The sequence below is a fragment of the Dendrobates tinctorius genome, unplaced genomic scaffold, assembly GCF_039654945.1.
Source record: "Dendrobates tinctorius isolate UK_male_01 unplaced genomic scaffold, ASM3965494v1 ptg000138l, whole genome shotgun sequence".
NCBI lineage: Eukaryota > Metazoa > Chordata > Amphibia > Anura > Dendrobatidae > Dendrobates > Dendrobates tinctorius.
This window is the reverse complement of record NW_027361806.1, coordinates 22,448,771-22,473,160: the sequence shown is the minus strand read 5'-3', so window position 1 is coordinate 22,473,160 and position 24,390 is coordinate 22,448,771. Positions and strand designations below refer to the sequence as shown.

Below are 24,390 nucleotides of genomic sequence, written 5' to 3'. Positions count from 1 at the left end.
GAATATAACTACTATAATACTGCCCCTATATACAAGAATATAACTACTATAATACTGCTCCTATGTACAAGAATATAACTACTATAATACTGCTCCTATATACAAGAATATAACTACTATAATACTGCTCCTATATACAAGAATATAACTACTATAATACTGCTCCTATATACAAGAATATAACTACTATAATACTGCCCCCTATGTACAAGAATATAACTACTATAATACTGCCCCTATATACAAGAATATAACTACTATAATACTGCTCCTATATACAAGAATATAACTACTATAATACTGCTCCTATATACAAGAATATAACTACTATAATACTGCTCCTATATACAAGAATATAACTACTATAATACTGCCCCTATATACAAGAATATAACTACTATAATACTGCCCCTATATACAAGAATATAACTACTATAATACTGCCCCTATATACAAGAATATAACTACTATAATACTGCCCCTATATACAAGAATATAACTACTATAATACTGCCCCTATATACAAGAATATAACTACTATAATACTGCCCCTATATACAAGAATATAACTACTATAATACTGCCCCTATGTACAAGAATATAACTACTATAATACTGCCCCTATATACAAGAATATAACTACTATAATACAGGTTACTGTGGACAAGAAAAACACATTATATTACAGCACGGAGGGAGGATTAGTTGAGGATAATAATTGTATATGTCAGCATTCTGGATGCCACTCATCTTTCCCAGGAACATACGGTAAACTATAAGGAATGGCTGTACACTATTGTCAGACAGAACCTCAAGCAGCCATCTTTATTGGACATATATACAATATGGATGGTTAGCACTCGACTGAAGAGGTTTGGTAAACGGTGCTAGTCAAAAGGAGCCATTGGTCCCGTAGATACAAGTTCTGTATAGAATCACTGCACACCTATAATATGCTTCAGGTGAATATTTAATAACGGTGATAAGTGAAGCGAGAGCTAGAGATGTTTCGGCCCGAAAACGGCCTTTATCACATAGTCGCTGAAAAATAAAAAATATATACAGTAAGGACCAAATATGTACAAGATATTTACAAATATTTATACAAAAGGCATATCCAAAGATGCATGTGCGATTCAATATGTACTGATACAGTAGGATCCAGTAAATTACTAGAGGCATCATAGATAAGGAAAAGAGTTGCAGGCGGCAGACATGAAAAAAAAACAAAACAAAACGTAAAAGAGGTATTTAAGGTAATCAGACAATAGCATACCCCTTTAAGTGAAGTATCAAGAATCACCGGGTAAGTAATGTCACTGCTACGCAATGTTTCATAAAGCGCAATATGTCCTGTAGGTAAGGATAAAGGAAGGCATAGTTAGGTAGAGATCTGGATAGTAAAAATAATGACTAAATATAATTCTGAGCAGTAGAAATATAGATCTAGAAAGAGTAAATCCACACAAATCCAGAGACAAATAAGTAAGGTGTGTCAGTTGTGAAACTGGCAGGATTGTTGAGTGATAGGACTTAGTGCATGCTATGCTGAAAACCACAAAAGACTGATCATAGATCGAGAACAAATGAAGGAGTCAGTGGCTTTAAACACCAGTTTAGCTGGCAATCCAGTGTGTATAACAGGTTCCAAGGGAGCCGTTGTCCTGGTAGTTTGCCCAACCTGAGTAAAACAAAATAATCGAGGTAAGTGTGCGCTCCTCCAGGAGATAAGAGGGCGCTAACATGGGGAAGGTACTTACAATCATTGGTGGCGCAGTGCAGGTGCAGACACAGCCGTGTCAGAGCAGTGAATGATCGCTGTGAGCAGGGTGACGCTCGTAACAGAGCTGGCCGGTCATATGACCAGAAGTGGCGTGGATGCCCGCGCATGCGCAGAAAGTAGAGGCACGGCAGCTGTGTAGTAAACTGTATCTAGGGACGCCCGCGCATGCGCAGACAGTGGAAACACTGTCGCTGTGTTGTCAATTGTATCAGAAAAGCGGCATGTAATTGTAGATGAGGGCTGGGCTTGAGGAAGGAATGCATGGAGAAGAGTGATACAGACATATAATGTAATCTGATGAGGAATAATGACATATCCATGAATTTACCATACATTTGCTAAACATATAGAAGTTAATAAAGCGCAATATAGTATAATGTCACAGTAGATACAGGGTGTAAGTTTAATGAGTGTGACAATTGCAGCAGAATATACAATAGTAGTTATCATATTAAAATAACACAGTTGACATACAAAAACCCAGGAGGAGATAAGGGGGAAAAAAGAAAAGAAAGAAAAAGGAAAATAATTTTTTAAAAAATAAATGAAATCAAAATAATGGAGGAAATGAATATAATGAATGGAATTTATGAAAATGAATGAAATGGATGAAAAGCATCTACAACTCAACACAATTAATGCCAAGATCAAAACATTTCTGACTAATCAGCATCCAGTGACTCCTGTACTGTATATCCTTCCCAAAATACCTGGACGTCCCATCGTCGCTTCAACAGATTCTATTCTCAACCCTCTATCCATCTTTTTAGAGAAGTTACTGACACCATATACCCATACCACAAAGTCCTTCATTTTAGACACAAGTGATTTCTTGAATAAGATCCATGCTCTTAACTCTGTTTCACCCACCAGTATCCTCTGCACACTTGATGTGAACAGCTTGTACCCATCAATTGCACATGATAAGGGCATGGAAGCAGTTTCACTGACTCTGAGTGAAGCCAACATTGATGCAGGCTCACAAGAACTGTGTCTGGATCTTTTAAATGTGGTTTTGCGGGAAAACTTTTTTGTCCAAGTATGTGGGACCGCAATGGGCTCTAACGTAGCCCCCCAAGTATGCAAATCTTGGACAGGTTTGAATGGGACTACATCTACCCTAATCCATTATTTCAGCAACATGCCATATCATGGTATCATTACATAGACGATATCTTCTGAATTTGGCTCGGAGACCTCAATAGTCTCTCCACATTGTTTAATATGCTTAACAATGTCAGGCAGGAACTTAAATTCACACTCTCCCAAATACTGATGCAATAACTTTTCTTGACACCAGAATCCACAAGGACCCCCAGGGTAGACTTACCACCAACATCTACACTAAATCCACTGATTGTAACAATCTCCTGCTATATGATAGCTGTCATCCCAAGGAACAGTCATCTTCGGTCACAATTTAAGAGGGTGACTAGGATCGTATCAGACTCTACAGTAAGGGGTTCCAGATTACAAGAAATGTCCAACAGATTTAAATCTAGAAACTACCCATCCGCACTTTTGGCTACTGAGATGACAAGAGCACTAGCCGACCCTGACAGTACTACCATTACTTCACAAAAACCACCCAGACTCCCTTTTGTCCATGGCCACCATCCTTCTATGCATAACCTCATTCATAAACACTGACCCCTGTTAACCAAAGCCTATCCTAACATTGCCATGTTTAAAAATCCGCCACTGACGTGTTTAAGAAGGCCCCAAAACATCAAAGACAAAATGGTTAGGGCCGATATGAGGCACTGCAACCAGACATCTACACGAACCTTGACGGGACTTAAAAGAACGGGCACCTTCCCGTGTCTCAATTGCACGAGCTGCTCTAACATCAAAGGTAATGAGGTCATCCATCCACGTACAGGCAAATCTTACCCCATTAAGGACTTTTTCACATGCGAAACTCATTTTGCGGTGTATATCATCAAATGTCCCTGTGGGTTACTGTACGTGGGGGAGATCACTCAAGCCATCAGAGATCACACCTCCAGCCACAAGTCTACTATCAGAAAAGACATGGCTACCATTACCTGCACATTTTAAAGAGGCCAAACATAATGTATCGCAATTAAGGTTTCAAATCATTTAAAAAGTGCAGCAAAACTGGGGCCACACACTGTGCAAGATAACTGGGTCCACACACTGTGCAGGATAACTGGGTCCACACACTGTGCAGGATAACTGGGGCCACACACTGGGCAGGATAACTGGGGCCACACACTGGGCAGGATAACTGGGGCCACACACTGGGCAGGATAACTGGGGCCACACACTGTGCAGGATAAATGGGGCCACACACTGTGCAGGATAACTGGGGCCACACACTGGGCAGGATAACTGGGGCCACACACTGGGCAGGATAACTGGGGCCACACACTGGGCAGGATAACTGGGGCCACACACTGGGCAGGATAACTGGGGCCACACACTGGGCAGGATAACTGGGGCCACACACTGGGCAGGATAACTGGGGCCACACACTGGGCAGGATAACTGGGGCCACACACTGGGCATGATAACTAGGGCCACACACTGGGCATGATAACTAGGGCCACACACTGTGCAGGATAACTGGGGCCACACACTGTGCAGGATAACTGGGGCCACACACTGTGCAGGATAACTGGGGCCACACACTGTGCAGGATAACTGGGGCCACACACTGTGCAGGATAACTGGGGCCACACACTGTGCAGGATAACTGGGGCCACACACTGTGCAGGATAAATGGGGCCACACACTGTGCAGGATAACTGGGGCCACACACTGTGCAGGATAACTGGGGCCACACACTGTGCAGGATAACTGGGGCCACACACTGTGCAGGATAACTGGGGCCACTCACTGTGCAGCATTAACTGGGGTCACACACTGTGCAGGATAACTGGGTCCACTCACTGTGCAGCATTAACTGGGTCCACTCACTGTGCAGCAATAACTGGGGTCACACACTGTGCAGCTACTATAATACTATCCCCTATGTACAAGAATATATCTACTATAATACTGCTCCTATGTACAAGAATATAACTACTATAATACTGCCCCTATGTACAAGAATATAACTACTATAATACTGCTCCTATGTACAAGAATATAACTACTATAATACTGCTCCTATGTACAAGAATATATCTACTATAATATTGCTCCTATGTACAAGAATATAACTACTATAATACTGCTCCCTATGTACAAGAATATAATTACTATAATACTGCTCCTATGTACAAGAATATAATTACTATAATACTGCCCCTATGTACAAGAATATAACTACTATAATACTGCCCCTATGTACAAGAATATAACTACTATAATACTGCCCCTATGTACAAGAATATATCTACTATAATATTGCTCCTATGTACAAGAATATAACTACTATAATACTGCTCCCTATGTACAAGAATATAACTACTATAATACTGCTCCTATGTACAAGAATATATCTACTATAATATTGCTCCTATGTACAAGAATATAACTACTATAATACTGCTCCCTATGTACAAGAATATAATTACTATAATACTGCTCCTATGTACAAGAATATATCTACTATAATACTGCTCCCTATGTACTAGAATATAACTACTATAATACTGCTCCCTATGTACAAGAATATAATTACTATAATACTGCCCCTATGTACAAGAATATAACTACTATAATACTGCCCCTATGTACAAGAATATAACTACTATAATACTGCCCCTATGTACAAGAATATATCTACTATAATATTGCTCCTATGTACAAGAATATAACTACTATAATACTGCTCCCTATGTACAAGAATATAACTACTATAATACTGCTCCTATGTACAAGAATATATCTACTATAATATTGCTCCTATGTACAAGAATATAACTACTATAATACTGCTCCCTATGTACAAGAATATAATTACTATAATACTGCTCCTATGTACAAGAATATAGCTACTATAATACTGCTCCCTATGTACTAGAATATAACTACTATAATACTGCTCCCTATGTACAAGAATATAACTACTATAATACTGCTCCTATGTACAAGAATATAACTACTATAATACTGCCCCTATGTACAAGAATATAACTACTATAATACTGCCCCTATGTACAAGAATATAACTACTATAATACTGCCCCTATGTACAAGAATATAAGTACTATAATACTGCCTCTATGTACAAGAAAATAACTACTATAATACTGTCCCCTATGTACAAGAATATAACTACTATAATACTGCCCTTATATACACAAATAGAACTACTATAATACTGCTCCCTATGTACAAGAATATAACTACTATAACACTGCTCCTATGTACAAGAATATAACTACTATAATACTACTCCCTATGTACAAGAATATAACTACTATAATACTGCCCCTATATACAAGAATATAACTACTATAATACTGCCCCTATGTACAAGAATATAACTACTATAATACTGCCCCTATATACAAGAATATAACTACTATAATACTGCCCCTATATACAAGAATATAACTACTATAATACTGCCCCTATGTACAAGAATATAAGTACTATAATACTGCCCCTATGTACAAGAATATAACTACTAATAAAAAACAAAAAACAAATCTGAACTGAGAAAAGTAAGTTAATGTGTATGCACAATGTAAGTGCATATTAACACATGACCATTAACCAGAGAAAACAAAAAGCAATAAACACAAATATCCTGAACTAAAAGTAAAAAATATACTGCAAATAATGCATAAAGGTAATAATAATAATAATAAGGGTATTTAGTAAACATAATTTTGATCAAAATAGTGTACAAGCCATCCCGCCACGTCACGGCAACCCTTGTGGGACAGTCCCTACTCTAGTATTTAAAACCTTATCACTTGCCAAGTGGCGTGAATGTGAATAAGGGTCGAGCGGCTGAACCAGGTTACTGTGGACAAGAAAAACACATATTACAGCACGGAGGGAGGATGAGTTGAGGATAATAATTGTATATGTCAGCATTCTGGATGCCACTCATCTTTCCCAGGAACATACGGTAAACTATAAGGAATGGCTGTACACTATTGTCAGACAGAACCTCAAGTAGCCATCTTTATTGGACATATATACAATATGGATGGTTAGCACTCGACTGAAGAGGTTTGGTAAACGGTGCTAGTGAAAAGGAGCCATTGGTCCCGTAGATACAAGTTCAGTATAGAATCACTGCACACCTATAATATGCTTCAGGTGAATATTTAATAACGGTGATAAGTGAAGCGACAGCTAGAGATGTTTCGGCCCGAAAACGGCCTTTATCACATAGTCGCTGAAAAATAAAAAATATATACAGTAAGGACCAAATATGTACAAGATATTTACAAATATTTATACAAAAGGCATATCCAAAGATGCATGTGCGATTCAATATGTACTGATACAGTAGGATCCAGTAAATTACTAGAGGCATCATAGATAAGGAAAAGAGTTGCAGGCGGCAGACATGAAAAAAAAACAAAAAGCGTAAAAGAGGTATTTAAGGTAATCAGACAACAGCATACCCCTTTAAGTGAAGTATCAAGAATCACCGGGTAAGTAATGTCACTGCTACGCAATGTTTCATAAAGCGCAATATGTCCTGTAGGTAAGGATAAAGGAAAGCATAGTTAGGTAGAGATCTGGATAGTAAAAATAATGACTAAATATAATTCTGAGCAGTAGAAATATAGATCTATAAAGAGTAAATCCACACAAATCCAGAGACAAATAAGTAAGGTGTGTCAGTTGTGAAACTGGCAGGATTGCTGAGTGATAGGACTTAGTGCATGCTATGCTGAAAACCACAAAAGACTGATCATAGATCGAGAACAAATGAAGGAGTCAGTGGCTTTAAACACCAGTTTAGCTGGCAATCCAGTGTGTATAACAGGTTCCAAGGGAGCCGTTGTCCTGGTAGTTTGCCCAACCTGAGTAAAACAAAATAATCGAGGTAAGTGTGCGCTCCTCCAGGAGATAAGAGGGCGCTAACATGGGGAAGGTACTGTGAGAATCATGTGGGAATAGTGGATGAGGGCAGGTATATCTCGCCCAGATTCCTTTCCTATGTGGCCTAGTCTGGTCAGTATCGCACCTGGTTACTAATGAATAATGGGAGGTGGATATAAAAGGATGCCAGGTGGTTGTGTGAGTGTCTCAGCCTGGGAACACAGAGAGCCTGTCTGTGTGAGAGACACATGTGAGTGGAAGCAGTGCCCACTGCAACTGTGGTTTGGCTGGACGGGAGAAGCCCGCCAGTTGGTAGTTAGGTTGTCCATTGTTTAGTTAGTGCCGGACAGGCAAGGATTTGTTTTATGTTTTATTTCCTTTTGCATTGCTTTCACCGTTAATAAACCTGACCCAGGGTCAGTTACACCCAAATCCCAGCTCTGCGCCTGAGTTTCATGCTGAATGCACGTGACCTTTGACCCCAGCAAAGGCGATCCCGGAGTGTTTTATCACATTGTGGTGGAGAACGCGGGCATCACGTTGCAAGCATGAGCATGGAGGACGTGGTGAAAGCGCTGGTACAGTCCACCGCCGTCCAGCAAGAAGCTAATCGGGTGATGATGGCCCAGCTGAAGGAGTTGGTGGACATGACAGTTACCGATCGTTCGCTTCTCCAGCAGGTGGCGCAGCGCTTGGCAAGCTTACCTGAGCTTAACCTGGAAGCCGAGTCGAGAGTGATTCACGTGAGTCGGTACTGGCAGAAGATGACGACCGAAGATGACGTCGAGGCATACCTGACCACGTTTGAACGGACGGCGGGGCGAGAAAAATGGCCGAAGGCACGATGGGCCGGCCTGATTGCCCCGTTTCTTTCCGGTGAGGCCCAAAAGGCTTATTATGACTTAGAGCCTGAAGCCGCGCAGGACTTTGACAAATTGAAAGCCGAGATCTTGGCCCAGCTGGGAGTGACGACCGCTGTCCGTGCACAGAAAGTGCATCAATGGACTTATCAGCCGGAAAAACCACCGCGGTCACTGATGTTTGACCTGATCCACGTGACAAAGAAGTGGCTACAACCCGAGGTGCTGACAGCGCCAGAGATAATCCAGAGAGTCGTCATGGACAATTACCTGAGAGCTCTACCGCCAGCCCTGAGGAAGTGGGTAAGCCATGGAAATCCTACGACGGCAGATCAACTGGTGGATCTGGTTGAACGTTACTCCGTGGCGGAAGGACTCCGAGACGACGCTACCCCACCTCGTTCTTCGTCATCTCCACGTGGAATCGGTAAGACTGTTCCAGGGAGTAGGGGAGATGGAAAAATCCCTAAGACAGTGGGGGAGGAAAACGGGACTGCCCGCACTGCGAGGCTGAGAGTAACGAACTATGGTCTAAGCAAGGGGCCCGTTAGGTGTTTCCGCTGCCAAGAGATGGGACATATTGCTGTGAACTGTCCGGTCACTACTGAACCCATGCAGTGCGATGTCACAGACTCTAAAAACCGCATGTCTATGGTTGCACGGGTAGTGAGTGTGAATGCCGGTCAAAAGGATGTGGAAAAACACTTGTGTGATTTAACTGTTGATGGCAAAAATGTGGTGGCATTGTTAGACTCGGGAAGTGTGGTGACTCTGGTGAAGGCCAGTCTGGTGTCAGCCCCGACTGGACCATCAGACAAATTTTCTGTAACGTGTGTGCATGGAGACACCTGTTCGTACCTCACCACGGTCATATGCATTACTACTTCCTATGGGTCTGTGCAACATAAAGTGGGACTCGTCCCGGCGTTATTGCATGATGTTATCCTGGGCCGGGATTTTCACCACTTCTGGCAATTGTGGGAGAATCAGTTGATGCCCTCGGGTAACTGTGTACATGATTCTTCTCCCAGGGCACGTGTGGGTCCCGAACCCCTGGAAGAGGTCTCCCCGGAAGACTCTGGGGAAGAGTCTGCGGGAAATGACCTGCCGTTCCCGTTTTCAGTCATGGCGGGTGATACGGAGGAGACCGGGGAAGAGGAGGAGGCCGACAGCCGTCCACCTCCCCGTTTGCCGGATTTAGAAGTTCAGAAAGATGACTTCCAAAGCGAGCAAATAAAGGATCCTACCCTTTCTCAGGCTAGGACAAATGTAAAAGTGATAAATGGGGTACCCGTAGAACCTGGCTCTAGGCTGGCATATCCTTACATGGTTCTGGAGAATGATTTACTCTATCAGATAGAGAAAAAGGGGGAAGATACGGTGCAACTATTAGTCGTGCCAAAACCCTACCGGCGGCAGGTGTTGGACCTGGCCCACGGACATGTGATGGGAGGTCACCTGGGAGTCCAGAAAACCACCGAAAGGATATTACACTGTTTTGTTTGGCCAGGCATGCATCACGATATTCGTGTATATTGTGAGTCTTGTCCTGACTGCCAAGCCTCTGCACCTAAGCCCCGGTTCTGTAGCCCTTTGGTACCCCTACCTATTATTGAAGTCCCGTTTGAGAGGATTGGGATGGATTTAGTTGGGCCCCTTCCACGGTCTGCACGTGGACACCGACATATCCTGGTCATCTTGGATTATGCCACCCATTACCCGGAGGCCATCACTTTGCGTAACACGGCCACCAAGACGATTGCCAAGGAACTGGTGCATGTGTTTAGTCGGGTCGGTATACCAAAACAGATACTCACCGACCAGGGGACCCCCATTATGTCCAGGATAATGAAGGAGCTCTGCCGATTGTTACAAATCGAACCGTTACGCACATCCGTGTATCACCCTCAAACAGACGGGTTGGTTGAACGGTTCAATAAAACTCTGAAGCAGATGCTGAGAAAGGTGATAGACAAGGATCGGAAGAACTGGGACTATTTACTTCCGTATTTGCTTTTTTCCATCAGGGAAGTACCCCAGTCTTCCACGGGATTCTCGCCTTTCGATTTATTGTACGCCCGACGTCCTCGCGGACTGTTAGACGTTGCAAAAGAAACCTGGGAGGGTCAGGTCACTCCGTTTAAAACAGTGATAGATCACGTCACACAAATGCAGGACCGTATTGCGGCTGTTATGCCTATCGTCAAAGAACACATGGTACAGGCTCAAGGAGCCCAAAAAAGAATCTATGATAGGGGCTCCAAGATCCGTACGTTTGCACCCGTAGATAGGGTGTTGATCCTGGTCCCCACGGTGGACAGTAAGTTCCTGGCAAAGTGGCAGGGCCCCTTTGAGATCAAGGAAAGAGTTGGTGAAGTAAACTACAAAGTATACCAGGCAGGTAAACGGAAACCTGAACAGATTTATCATGTAAATCTGATAAAGCCCTGGAAGGATCGGTCTGCCTTATCAGCGGAGCTGGCCCGTCCTGTCTGCCCGCATACCGTGCCGGAGGTACGGGTTGCAGAGACTCTCTCGGAGCGGCAAAAGACTGAGGTCAGGCAGTTTCTACTTCACAACCAAAAGTTTTTCTCAGAAAAACCCGGGCAGACTACGCTAATGAAACATGACATCGTAACGGAACCTGGTGTCACAGTTCACGTAAAGCCCTACCGAATCCCGGAAGCGCGCCGTGAAGCCGTTTCCCGAGAAGTGAAGGCAATGTTAGAGTTAGGAGTCATTGAGGAATCGCACAGTGCGTGGTCCAGCCCGAATGTGCTAATTCCTATACCGGACGGCACCATCCGGTTCTGCAATGACTTCAGGAAACTGAATGCGGTCTCAAAATTTGATGCCTATCCCATGCCCCGGGTCGACGAGTTAATAGATCGGTTAGGAAAAGCCCGGTATATTACGACCCTAGATCTAACAAAGGGGTATTGGCAGATCCCTCTGGCTGAGGCTGCCAGAGAAAAGACGGCATTTGCTACCCCAGAAGGTCTATTTCAGTATGTGTATATGCCGTTTGGACTGCACGGAGCACCAGCGACCTTCCAGAGACTGATGGATCGAGTCCTGAGGCCACATAGGCAGTACGCTTCGGCCTATTTGGATGACATTGTCATTTACAGTTTGGACTGGGAGACTCATCTCCAGAAAGTACAAGCTGTGATTGACGACCTGTGGGAGGCAGGTCTAACCGCGAACCCCAAGAAATGTCACATCGGGCTAGAAGAAGCCCGGTATTTGGGGTATGTAATTGGGAGGGGTGTTAAACCCCAGGTTGATAAGATTCAGGTGGTTCAGGACTGGCCACAACATGTCAACAGGAAGCAGGTGCAAGCCTTCCTGGGGATCGCCGGCTATTATCGCCGGTTCATACCCAATTTTGCAGCCATCGCTACCCCCCTGACGGATCTTACAAAAGGGAAAGACTCCGTCATGATTAAATGGAATTTTGCGGCTGAAGAAGCCTTCCATAGCCTAAAACGGGCACTTTGCTCTCAGCCCGTACTGATGACTCCGGACTTCCGCAGTGAGTTTGTGGTACAAACGGATGCCTCTGATACCGGTATCGGGGCCGTACTCTCACAAGTGAGGGACAGAGTGGAACACCCAGTCCTCTATCTCAGCAGGAAGCTGAATAAACACGAGCAAAGGTATGCAGTCGTAGAAAAAGAGTGCCTCGCCATTAAGTGGGCTCTAGAGGCCCTCAAATATTACCTGGTGGGCCGAAAGTTCAGGCTGATCACTGACCATGCCCCTCTCAAGTGGATGCACTTGAACAAGGAACGGAATAGCCGGGTGACCCGGTGGTTCCTTGCCCTGCAGGCCTACACTTTTACGGTGGAGCACCGCCCAGGGGTACAGATGGGGAATGCAGATGCCCTGTCCCGAGTGCACTGTTTGGCGGGTGTCATTGCTCGACCAGAGTGGTCTGAGCAGAGGGGGGGGGATATGTGAGAATCATGTGGGAATAGTGGATGAGGGCAGGTATATCTCACCCAGATTCCTTTCCTATGTGGCCTAGTATGGTCAGTATCGCACCTGCTTACTAATGGATAATGGGAGGTGGATATAAAAGGATGCCAGGTGGTTGTGTGAGTGTCTCAGCCTGGGAACACAGAGAGCCTGTCTGTGTGAGAGACACATGTGAGTGGAAGCAGTGCCCACTGCAACTGTGGTTTGGCTGGACGGGAGAAGCCCGCCAGTTGGTAGTTAGGTTGTCCATTGTTTAGTTAGTGCCGGACAGGCAAGGATTTGTTTTATGTTTTATTTCCTTTTGCACTGCTTTCACCGTTAATAAACCTGACCCAGGGTCAGTTACACCCAAATCCCAGCTCTGCGCCTCAGTTTCATGCTGAATGCACGTGACCTTTGACCCCAAACAAAGGCGATCCCGGAGTGTTTTATCACAGTACTTACAATCATTGGTGGCGCAGTGCAGGATGCAGACACAGCCGTGTCAGAGCAGTGAATGATCGCTGTGAGCAGGGTGACGCTCGTAACAGAGCGCTGGCCGGTCATATGACCAGAAGTGGCGTGGATGCCCGCGCATGCGCAGAAAGTAGAGGCACCGCCGCTGTGTAGTAAACTGTGTCTAGGGACGCCCGCGCATGCGCAGACAGTGGAAACACTGTCGCTGTGTAGTCAATTGTATCAGAAAAGCGGCATGTAATTGTAGATGAGGGCTGGGCTTGAGGAAGGAATGCATGGAGAAGAGTGATACACACATATAATGTAATCTGATGAGGAATAATGACATATCCATGAATTTACCATACATTTGCTAGACATATAGAAGTTAATAAAGCGCAATATAGTATAATGTCACAGTAGATACAGGGTGTAAGTTTAATGAGTGTGACAATTGCAGCAGAATATACAATAGTAGTTATCATATTAAAATAACACAGTTGACATACAAAAACCCAGGAGGGTTTGCTTTGATTACTGCTTGGCACACCCTTGGCATTCTCTTGATGAGCTTCAAGAGGTAGTCACTGGAAATGGTTTTCACTTCACAGGTGTGCCCTGTCAGGTTTAATAAGTGGGATTTCTTGCCATATAAATGGGGTTGGGACCATCAGTTGTGTTGTGCAGAAGTCTGGTGGATACACAGCTGATAGTCCTACTGAATAGACTGTTAGAATTTGGATTGTGGCAAGAAAAAAGCAGCTAAGAAAAGAAGACGAGTGGTCACTGCCAACTACACAATGACAAAATGACTACTAGCTGATAGGACAGCCGGTACAGGTAGGGTATGGCTTCATGGGTGCGGTTTGCAGAACAAGAGGAATGAAGCTATTACATTTTATATATTTAATCCAAAAAGATAGACAGTTTTCATAAAAATATACAAGCTGATACAAAATGAGAACAAAACAATATGATATATATATATAATATCACATAGAGTAAAAAGATATAACGAAGAGAAGTACTAAACCTGATGTTGCAGGAATGGCTTGTATGTTTACGGAGGGAAGCACTCCGACAGGGAAAATGGAACTTATGAGTTCCAGAATTAACAATGACAAACTCTCATTTTTATTAGATCAAGGTTACGCACACCTACATCCCCTTGTGCTGCTCACATGGGGGCTGGTTGTAGGATGTACTCGGCCTTCAAAATTCCATGAGATACCCAACTTATAGGATATCTTCGTCCCTGTAGGTCCCAGGCAGAAGATATGGTCGATATGTTTCCTATGGCGATTTTATCTGTCTACAGAGACGAACATGGTCTAGACAGCACTATCGGATAGATAGGGGTTAGACTAGGGTTACGGTGATGTGAGTGAACGGTTTATGTTCGCCCCTTTACTATAACTCCGAAAATATATTTCCCCTAAATATCAAAGCAATGCAAACCCCAATATTCATCACTGCCCACTGACTCCAAAACGCCTAAGAAGATTCTTTCATCAGTGCTTTGATCAGAGGAAGCTCTTTGGTTTGGAAGTGTAATTCCCTGCTACTGAATAAACGAATCTCAGACTTGATGTTTATTTCCCAACACATCTCTCTGCTGCAATTACCTGGTCATTGCAGGAGGCCCCCACTTAACTGGAGGTTGAAGAGTCAGCTCTCTTTCTCTTCTCTAGTTATAATTAGCTTTTCTCTCCCCAGCTATATTTAATCCCAAATGTTCAATGTGGAGTTTTACTTCCTTGGAGATTAAAGTGTGAGTTCATTCTCTCTTCCCATATGTTCAATCTGAGGGGGACATGTCCCTTCCTTGGAGAGGTCTATAGTGATTTTCATTTTTCTCAACACCCATTATAATTCTGTTGGGAGAGGTTTATGCTATATGTGTCTGTATGTGGCCGCCCAGTGGTTGTGATGTGAACTGCAGCGTGATAAGGGATTTGCTTGCATGTTGCAATAATGTACAAAACATTAAAGGCTGGACATATCTGTACGTGTATGTGAGAACCATTGAAACAGGAGCAACAGGGGATCGCTAAAAAGGAGAGAATTATTATTTTTTCTTTAACCAATTCATTTTCCAAGATGTTTTTTGGCTGGAGAACCCCTTTAATATCCGCCTGCACCAAGATGTATATGTACGTCACAAGTTGGGAGCGGGTATGATGAGCTGCTGTTTAACCAGTTAGATGCCAATTGCAGCAGCATCTACATAGGTACGAAGTGGCTACGGGACAGTTTGGGGGTCCACAACCCTCCCTCCAACCACCTGCAACACAATTGTGCAATGCCTAGGGTAAAAACCTCCTTAGTAAAGACCATAAAAACTAGCCTGAGATAAAAAAAAAAAAGGCACGTATGTCTGGAACCATATGGCGGATTAAAATAACAAAAAGGAATACTGTAGAGAAGCAGGGATGAAATAAGAGTCCTGGCATTGACTTCATTGGGTGCTCACAAGCCCCAGAGTTTGAATAAACCATCCCTGTTTTGTAGTTAGAATAACAGCGCCCCAGAACACGCTCAGCACTGCTACATCTGGATTTTTTTTTTTCACAGAACTGTACAACAACAAACTTGGCAGAAGCAACAAAGACAAGTGTCACGGCCGGTAGAGTAAAGCGCGCTCTCTCTGGGAGCGGCTGGACGCGTTTCTTACCTTCAGAGCCGCTTTTCTTCAGTTGATCGCAATGTTTGTAAGCTCGGTCTCTGCGGGCGCCGCTCTACGAGCGCCGGCTCCGGTGTCACAATCCGCAGACTTTTCTGCTCTAATCAAAAAACTGCTGCTAGAAGCGTCTTCATCTCACATCGGCCTAATGTTCCACATCACATCATTTTATGACTACGGGAATCCGTCCAGCGATGAACTAAATAACAATCCTGAGTAACAGTGCCGAAAATCATCACGTTACAACGTCACGTAAAGCCATCCATGAGTCGCTGACCGATAAACCTGAACTAACGTCTTTGTTTTGTTCCTTCTGCTCTTGTGTAAATTATCGTCATTCTGACCAGGGCTCGTAATATGAAATATCCCAACCACAACCTGATACACTCCGCCGATACAAACACATAAATGTAAAGTAACGGTGCGAGATCTGGACATTGCTGCACGTGGAGAACGATAAAAAAGCTCCAAATCGGGGTCAAGTGAACAGAACACATACTATTACAATTACACATGATTTCCGCGGACCTGATCAATAGGGAGCTATTGCCTCCACAAATGCAAAGCAAAGTGCTAAAAAATAACCGCTTTCCTCCATATTCCTCTATAGGCTTCCTTTAAATTCATAGCCACATGTGAACACTGTCATTTTTAGGTCTAAAAGTCTGTTCAAATTAATTCCATTATAGATAATGAGAGGCTGGAGTTTTGCTTTATTGTTAAAGAACTCTAAATTCTCTGTAGTAACATCATGGATTCCTGCAGCCACCACTAGAGGGAGCATTGGAGTTTACCTGCATAAAAATTGTTGACTTTAGCTGGGGCTCCCTCTAGTGGTGGCTACAAGTAGCCAGAATTTTATGATTGGTCTATGGCTGTGTGGAGACAAGTGAGGGATATGGAGTAAGCTTTTTTTCTATTTCCCTAAAATCCTACAATTTCAAAAGTAAAAAAAAGACTTAAAATGCTCAGAATAGGTTAAAAATAATATAAACAATATTTACTTTTAAACAATCTAGGTCAGAATGGCTTTACAATCCTTTTTTTGAAAATGTTTCATGTCTGATACTAAAATGTAACTGTAGCTGGACGCATAATACTCATGTTAATGTCAGGATAATACAGCCATTCTGACTCAAAACATTCATAGTAAGTACACCAGCCTCATCAGGTCTAAGAGATCTATTTATATAATGTGCTCAGTTTGCATAGTGGAAGGTAGTGACAGATCTGCTTCAAAATATATAAAGAAAAAACACAGCGTATGATGGAAAGTTAAACCTATATTGCAACGGAAGCCATCTGGTTCTTCTCCTTTACTCCCGCCTGAATGTCACACTTGTCTTTATCAGATAATTCTAGAAGCGTCTCCTCTGTATTTAGCAGTTTTCGTCTTTATTGTCTCATTTCAACCAAAAGAGAATCAGATTATTGGAAAGTGGATTCGTCAGCAACAGGGACCTGGACACCAAACGCTCGCTGCACTCACATCCAATTTTCAGTGAAGGTCACTGCCCTTTATGCAATTCTCTAAATTATAAATGTGGAGTGAACGTAAGCGAAATCTGACTGCACGGGTCGCATGTAACACGGCCAGGCTCCCGACCTGCGCCCCGACAAACCCCGAAATGATAGATCTCACCGTGCAAACTGGTGATTGTAAATATTCACCTTCACATTAACCTCTCGCTGTAACATCACGCGTGCAGCAGCTGAGCCCGCGCCATCAACCACGGGTGGGGCGCAATGATTCACAGCCACAATCCCGCACCAACTGATGGGAATCGCCCTAATAGACTATTGTGGCTTTAATCAACCTGAAAATGGGCTTTCACGCTGGAATCTATGGGTCTTTTCTTGGGTAGGTAACATATTCTGAGGCTTCACACCAAAGGGTAATTCTTGTTGCCGAATAGTTGGTATTTTGGGAAGTTTAAAAAATATGGGAAAATGCCCCATAAGATACAAACTGCAACTTTCAAAACTAGAAGTAGCCTAATAATGTGTCCATATATCCATGGGACAACCACGCCATTGAGTATTGTACAAAGGGGCTGCAGCAGCTGAACCCCACCCATTCACCCCAGTGGCCCCGACCCTGAGCCTGCTATAGGCTATTGAAGATGGGTCCTAAATTACAGAGCGCCGAGTCTTTGCTTCATAGTACAAGGACATTGCTGGCTCCATTGTGCGTTTGCTGGATTTGACCACATTTTTATATTTCTTTTTATTTATCTCTTTATTACATTTTTTCTAAGTCATACTTCCCCCATGTCTGATTCCTGCATTCATCTCGGGCTCAGCCTCAGGTCTCAGCAGGTTAGAGCACTTTTCTGTTTTCAGGATTAATGGATGTGAATTGTCAAAAGTGCTGGCGAATGTTGCAGAATATGATCTATTTACTCATAAGTAGCTACAATGTAACTTCCAGACAATGTGTATAAAGGAAACACAAACCCGATCAGAGAGGAAGCTGCAAATAGAACAGCAGCAACAGCCGGTAATGGGCTCCATGCAAAGCTCCTACACCTCAGAGAGAAGGAAGGATGGAGGGAGAAAAAAAAGAAGAGAAAAAGCAAAGAGAACGACAAAAAGTGGGGAGGGGAAGAGAGGGAAATGAAAAAGAAGGAAAGCTAAATTAGGGATGGAAGGAAGGACGGAAGGGAGGGAAGTGAAAGAAGCTCAGAATAAAGAAAGGGAGGGAGAGACGAGAAAGGAAAGAAGTGAAGGACTGGAGGAAAGAAGAATGGAAGGAGGGGAAAGGAAATGAAGGACTGGAGGAAAAGAGAAGGGAGGATGGAAAGGGAAGCGAGGGATGGAAGGAACGTAAGTAAGAGATAGAAGCTTGGAATAAAAGAAGGGAGGGTGAAGGGAGAGAAGTGAAAAGAAAGAAGGAAGAAAAGGGCAATGAAGGACTGTAGGAAGGAAGAATGGAAGGAGGGAAAATAAAAAAAGAAGGCAGGAACGAAAGGGATGAGAGGCACTGAGAAAGTAAGGAAAGAAGGAAGGAATGAAGAAAAGAAGTGAGGAACTGGAGGAAGGAAAGAAAGAAGGAAGATATGAAGGAAAGGGAAGAAGTGAGGGACGGAAGGAAAGTAAGTGATAGAAGTTTGATATAAAAGAAGGGAGAGAAGTAAAAAGAAAGAAGGAAGAAAAGGGAAGTGAAGGACTATAATAAGGAAGGAAAGGGAAGTGAGGGATGGAATAAAGGAATGAAAGAAGGAAAAAATGAAGGAAAGGGAAGTGAGGGATGGAATAAAGGAATGAAAGAAGGAAAAAATGAAGGAAAGGGAAGTGAGGCACAGTTGGAAGGAAGGAATAAAATAAGTAAAGTAGGGAAGTTGGTGAAAAAAAAATGGTTGGGCATGAATTAATAGAGTGAAATCAGAGCTTGCAGTAAATAAGAAGAGAAGTGCTTGGTCAAAAGACAATGTGTTTCGAGAGTATGTTCGGGCATGTCAATAAGTCTCCTTCTTGCTAACTAGGACTTAGTTTATAACAGACAATGCCGGGTTTCAGAGGAGCTCTCTTATCTTTGCCTCATATATATTCAGATACATGAATATCTTATATTTCATATATTCTATATTTAGTCAATTACTGCTGTTTAATGTGACTTTTCTGCATATCGTTACTAATATATGTCACATTTTATGGTTGTCTACGAACATGGTGGAAACGGGGGTGGCTGTGGGATATGTTTTTTTCTTTTGTTAGGCTAGTTTCACACTAGCGTATGGAGGAGCTGCGGACTTCCTCCATGAAGCTCCTCCCACCGCCGCACCTCCTCCAATCAGCTCCGCATACTTCTGCATGCGGTCTGCGTACCCTATCTTTAACATTGGGTACTCAGGCCGTGCGGATATATGCGGTGCCTCCGCATGCGTTGTTTTGACGATGCGGCGAGCGCATCAAATTCCAACATGTTGCGTTCGATGCTGGTCGCCGCATCGTCAAAACAACGCATGCAGAGGCATCCGCACGACCTGCGTACCCAAAGTTAAAGATAGGGTACGCAGACCGCATGCCGAAGTATGCGGACGTAGGCGGAGCTGACCGGAGGAGGTGCGGCAGTGGGTGGAGCTTCACGGAGGAAGTCCGCAGCCCTCCACAACCCCGCCATACACAGGTGTGAAGCCGGCCTAAGATGTTTTTTTTCAAATTTTACAATAAAGAATTTATAAGGAAGGAGGGAAGGACCCAATAAGTAAAGTAGGGAAGATGGTGAAAAAGGATGTTGTGGAAGCAAGGGGAAAAAGAAAGAGGGAAACGAAGACAACAAAGAAAGAAAGCAAGGGGCGGACAGGAGGAAAAGACATGTATTTACTCATATGGATCTCCTCTGCTCTGATAACTGTGACATCATATAGACAAGTCACAACATAGTCCGGACCTCCAATAATTAGACAATTTCTCTAGAACTCTTGACAATCTCAACCTCTTTCTGAGCCATTTGTCTCGTCACTAGCGGATTTGCCGTCAGGTCAGAAGTGTCCAGTTTATGTTCTTATTCTATCCCTGCTGTTCCCGACTATTCTGGGCACTGCTTTTTTTTTTTTTTTGCTTTTTTTAAAATCTGTCATACGATTTCCGAGATATGGTCTGTATATCTGCTGGTAATTTGTGTGTCTCTCACAGGGTAATAATTCAAAGCAGCCTGAAGACACGCCCCCGAGGATCCTGTGAGCGCCGCCCTATTAGTAAAAAAACAAAATTATTAGCAGTAAAAAGGCCCATATCTCTGGAACCATATAGCGAATTTAGAAGAAAAAAGAAAATAATCAGAAGGCTTGTGAGCACTTTGCTCCCCCTAATGGACCCAATACAAAATTATCTTCTGACAGGTCTATGTGCATTCTTGTTGATACATTCACACCTGTGCTCTATACTCCACAATCTACTTTTCCTCCACAATGACCTGGAATTTTTTATTGAAAGCCCGAGATCGTGGTCTCTTCACCCAAGTGCTCTGACAAATGTGAACGGAGCCACATAAGATCAGTGCACAAGGTTGCGGTCTATCGCTGCCCACTCCGAAAGGCGACGGGACGCCATGACACAGAATACTGCACGCATCAGTGCACCGTGCCATTGCGATACATGACGGCCGCGCACAACCCCGCTCCCAAGCGATCACCAAATGTTACATTTATCGCTGTTCCAAAAACAAAGTATCAAATAGAGTGGAGATTTGCGCTCCCTCCCGGAACGTCCCCGTATCGTCTGCACCGAAGGCTGTCATAGTGAATAAGAAGTGTGGGTGGTCCCTGGGGTCCGGAGCAGAGGAGGTGGGGAAAATCAAATAACGGTGAGCGACAGAGAATGACATCGCGGAGAAGATCCCTGTTGCTTTCTTTTTTGCACCGCTCTCTGTCTGGGAGATTAAGCGGCTTCTATAATGCTGAGATTTAATGCCACATTTGCCTCCCAGATAAAGGCGAGATCCTAACGTGGCACACAGTCGCCTGGCACCCGTGACCGGTGCTGCCGATGTAGTAATGCACGGAGCTGATCGCCCAGCACATGTTTCTCTGCGTGTCAGATCTCCAATCAATATTGTTATACAGCGCCTATCGAGGCGGCAGTGCCCCCCCAGCTGGAGAGTGCCAGCGAGGGTCATTAATCACTATGAGAGATGCCGCCTGGCAGGCTGCCAGCCTGGGATAAGTCTATCTCCTCCTTACCTTGTGGTCTGAGACGCTGATGTACCCCTCCAGTACAGGGCTCGGGGTGCCCTCTTTCCCCATGGCTGCTGACGAGTGTGCAGGGCTCTGTTCTTTCACGCTGCCCATACTGCTGTACATGATCACCAGACTGGTACACATGGTGCTGAGCGCTAGCAATACTGCCAGCCCATGGCGCTGCAACAGAAGAAGCACTGTTAGACCTTGCTATGTACAGACCGATGCTACGGGCATTACGCCAGGTACCTACAGGGCAGCTGTACACACGGGCACATGGCTCCCCGATATACATCAGGCTGTTAACCCCTTACTGTGCCTCTGCTAGGCGGCCACCTAATCTGGGGGCCAGAAGGAATTATTGCTACATGTTCTCATGGTGGACCCCCACAACTATGGCGATCTCTAATGTGGGGGCCACAAATCTGCCCCTTTAGTAAGACAAACCCTAAGCCCCCAATATCCTACAATAGAAAGTGATCTGCTGTTGGGGACCCCAAGATTATGGCTTCATGTAAGACCCCAGTGTCCAGTATTCAAAAGGTGAAAAACTGAAGACTTTGTATCTCTTCTGTGTACCCCCTTTATAAGGATTAGACCCCAGTAGGAGTGACCCCCATCTATAAGCATCGCAAGCCCACCAAAAAGTTATCCAACATTTTAGGTGCACGGTACTACAACTCCCAGGTGAACTACCCACGGAAAGTGACTGCACTTTGGTCGCTGACACCCTGGGGTAATCTGCACCATAGTAGTCACACAAGTTTTATACACATCTGGACACGAAGAGGCAAACATGTCTCTAGCTGAGGTGGAACTACAAGTATCAGAATGTTTTGCAGGGCTTTACCTGGGAGATCTTGCAGGTGGATGCAGCACAGAGGCTACTATTCTATATATCCCCCTCAGACAGTACACGGCCCCCCATTGCCTGCACTCACCAGGGGTCATGAAACAGCTGGGGCCACTACTCCTGCCAAGCAGCACCCAGCACCCACAGGGAAGCACCCATCACCCACAGGGTAGCTCCCTGCACCCATAAAGCAGCACCCACAGGGCAGCACCCATCACCAACAGGGTAGCTCCCTGCACCCATAAAGCAGCACCCACAGGGCAGCACCCAGCACCCACAGGGAAACACCCAGCACCCACAGGGTAGCTCCCTGCACCCATAAAGCAGCACCCACAGGGCAGCACCCAGCACCCACAGGGAAACACCCAGCACCCATAAAGCAGCACCCACAGGGCAGCACCCACAGGGTAGCTCCCTGCACCCATAAAGCAGCACCCAGCACCCTGAACTCACAGGGAAGCAACCAGCACCCACAGGGTAGCTCCCTGCCCCCACAAGGCAGCACCCACAGGGCAGCACCCAGCACCCATAAGGCATCACCCATAAGGCAGCATCCAGCACCCATAAGGCAGCACCCACAGGGCAGCACCCAGCACCCATAAGGCAGCATCCAGCACCCATAAGGCAGCATCCAGCACCCATAAGGCAGCATCCAGCACCCATAAGGCAGCATCCAGCACCCATAAGGCAGCACCCACAGGGAAGCACCCAGCACCCATAAGGCATCACCCATAAGGCAGCACCCAGCACCCATAAGGCAGCACCCAGCACCCTGAACCCACAGGGTAGCACCCAGCACCCACAGGGTAGCTCCCTGCCCCCATAAAGCAGCACCCATAGGGCAGCAGAGGACTGAGTGCAATAAGTGACTTACCAGCAGAGTCCTCATCTTGTGCCTTGTAGCAGCAGCTCAGGCGTCCTCAGCTACTGGAGGCATCCCGCCGGCTCCGTGCTCCTGTCTGCTGCCATTGTGCAGCTGCTGTGACATCTCTGGCTGCAGGAGAGGAGGGGGCACAGCAGCAGCCGGAGCGGTGCTGCACTGATCACAGACACTGGACCCTGTGCTGCTGCTGCTGCTGCTGTCTGCTCCCCAGCACTGCTGCCAGCCGGCGCCCGCGGGGTCCTAGTGCCGCCACACAGAGAGGCTGCTGAGACTTGTAGTGCCAGGGCAGCTGTGTGAACATGGGCTGATCACCTCTACACCAAGAACAAGAGATATTTGCATGTAAATCTGACTATATTAGTTAGTACGTCTGAATTTAGAAGCATCTATACTCGTCTACTCTTTACATGTACATTGGTTTATTTCCTTGGTATCAGTAGGATTTACTTCTATGTTTGTTATGTATAAATCCGCTTTCTCTCTACGTTTCTACACACGCTCATTACACGGACGCCGTATGGCGCTGACGGGCGCTGACACTTTCCACAAATGACCTAATGACGAAGTGACTGGAAGCCAAAACTGGGGGCGACCCGCGAGGATGAGGGGTGTAATAGGAGGGGACGGTGCGGTGAGGGGTCCGAAGCGGAAAACATAATGGCCCCGATTCATCATCCGCGATTTGTTGACGTCACTTGTCTTTTTTTGTCTTGTGATATTCACTGATGTTTTTTTCTCCAGATTATTATAAATGGCGCACGGGGCCCATGAATTGGCACAAAACAAAAAATGCTATCGGCCTCTGTCTGTAAGGCTGGTGCAGACGACCGCAAGGCTCAGACGCGTGCCATCCGTCGTTCTGACAGACAGCGCTCATCCCCATGTCATTCCATGGACCGCGCACACGTCCGGACATTTCCTCACCGGAGATCGGTCCGAGTGGACTATGGCGGCATCCATGAGTTGTGTCTGATCATCAGATCGCCCTCGGTCATTCATGTCTGTAGGTCCGTGGAAATAATCAGACCGCACTCAGACGACGTCCACGTGCCGTCCCATTTTCACGGACTAACAGAATGGAGGAGACGGAGAATTCTTTTTTTTATTCTCCACATCTGAGAAAATCGGATCTCACTGCGATCACTCTCTGAGCAAAGCGCAATTAGCACAATCGGCCCCATCGTCCTGATTGAGAGAAAAGCGGTTGTGTGACCCTAAGGCTGTGTGCACACGCTGCGGATTAGGTGCA

At 44.9% G+C, this 24,390-nt stretch overlaps 1 protein-coding gene across 1 annotated transcript in view; it reads right to left on the bottom strand.

The window, feature by feature from the left end:
• The window catches only part of ST6GALNAC5 (ST6 N-acetylgalactosaminide alpha-2,6-sialyltransferase 5), a 113,332-nt gene extending 89,959 nt beyond the window's left edge, over positions 1-23,373 (bottom strand). The window contains exons 1-2 of the mRNA XM_073544824.1: positions 23,133-23,373; positions 21,409-21,585 (exon numbers count right to left, since the gene is read on the bottom strand). Coding sequence (XP_073400925.1) covers positions 21,409-21,585; positions 23,133-23,147 — 192 coding nt within the window. The 5' untranslated portion in view covers positions 23,148-23,373. The remainder of the gene's footprint in view (positions 1-21,408; positions 21,586-23,132) is intronic.
• Positions 23,374-24,390: the final 1,017 nt, after the last annotated feature.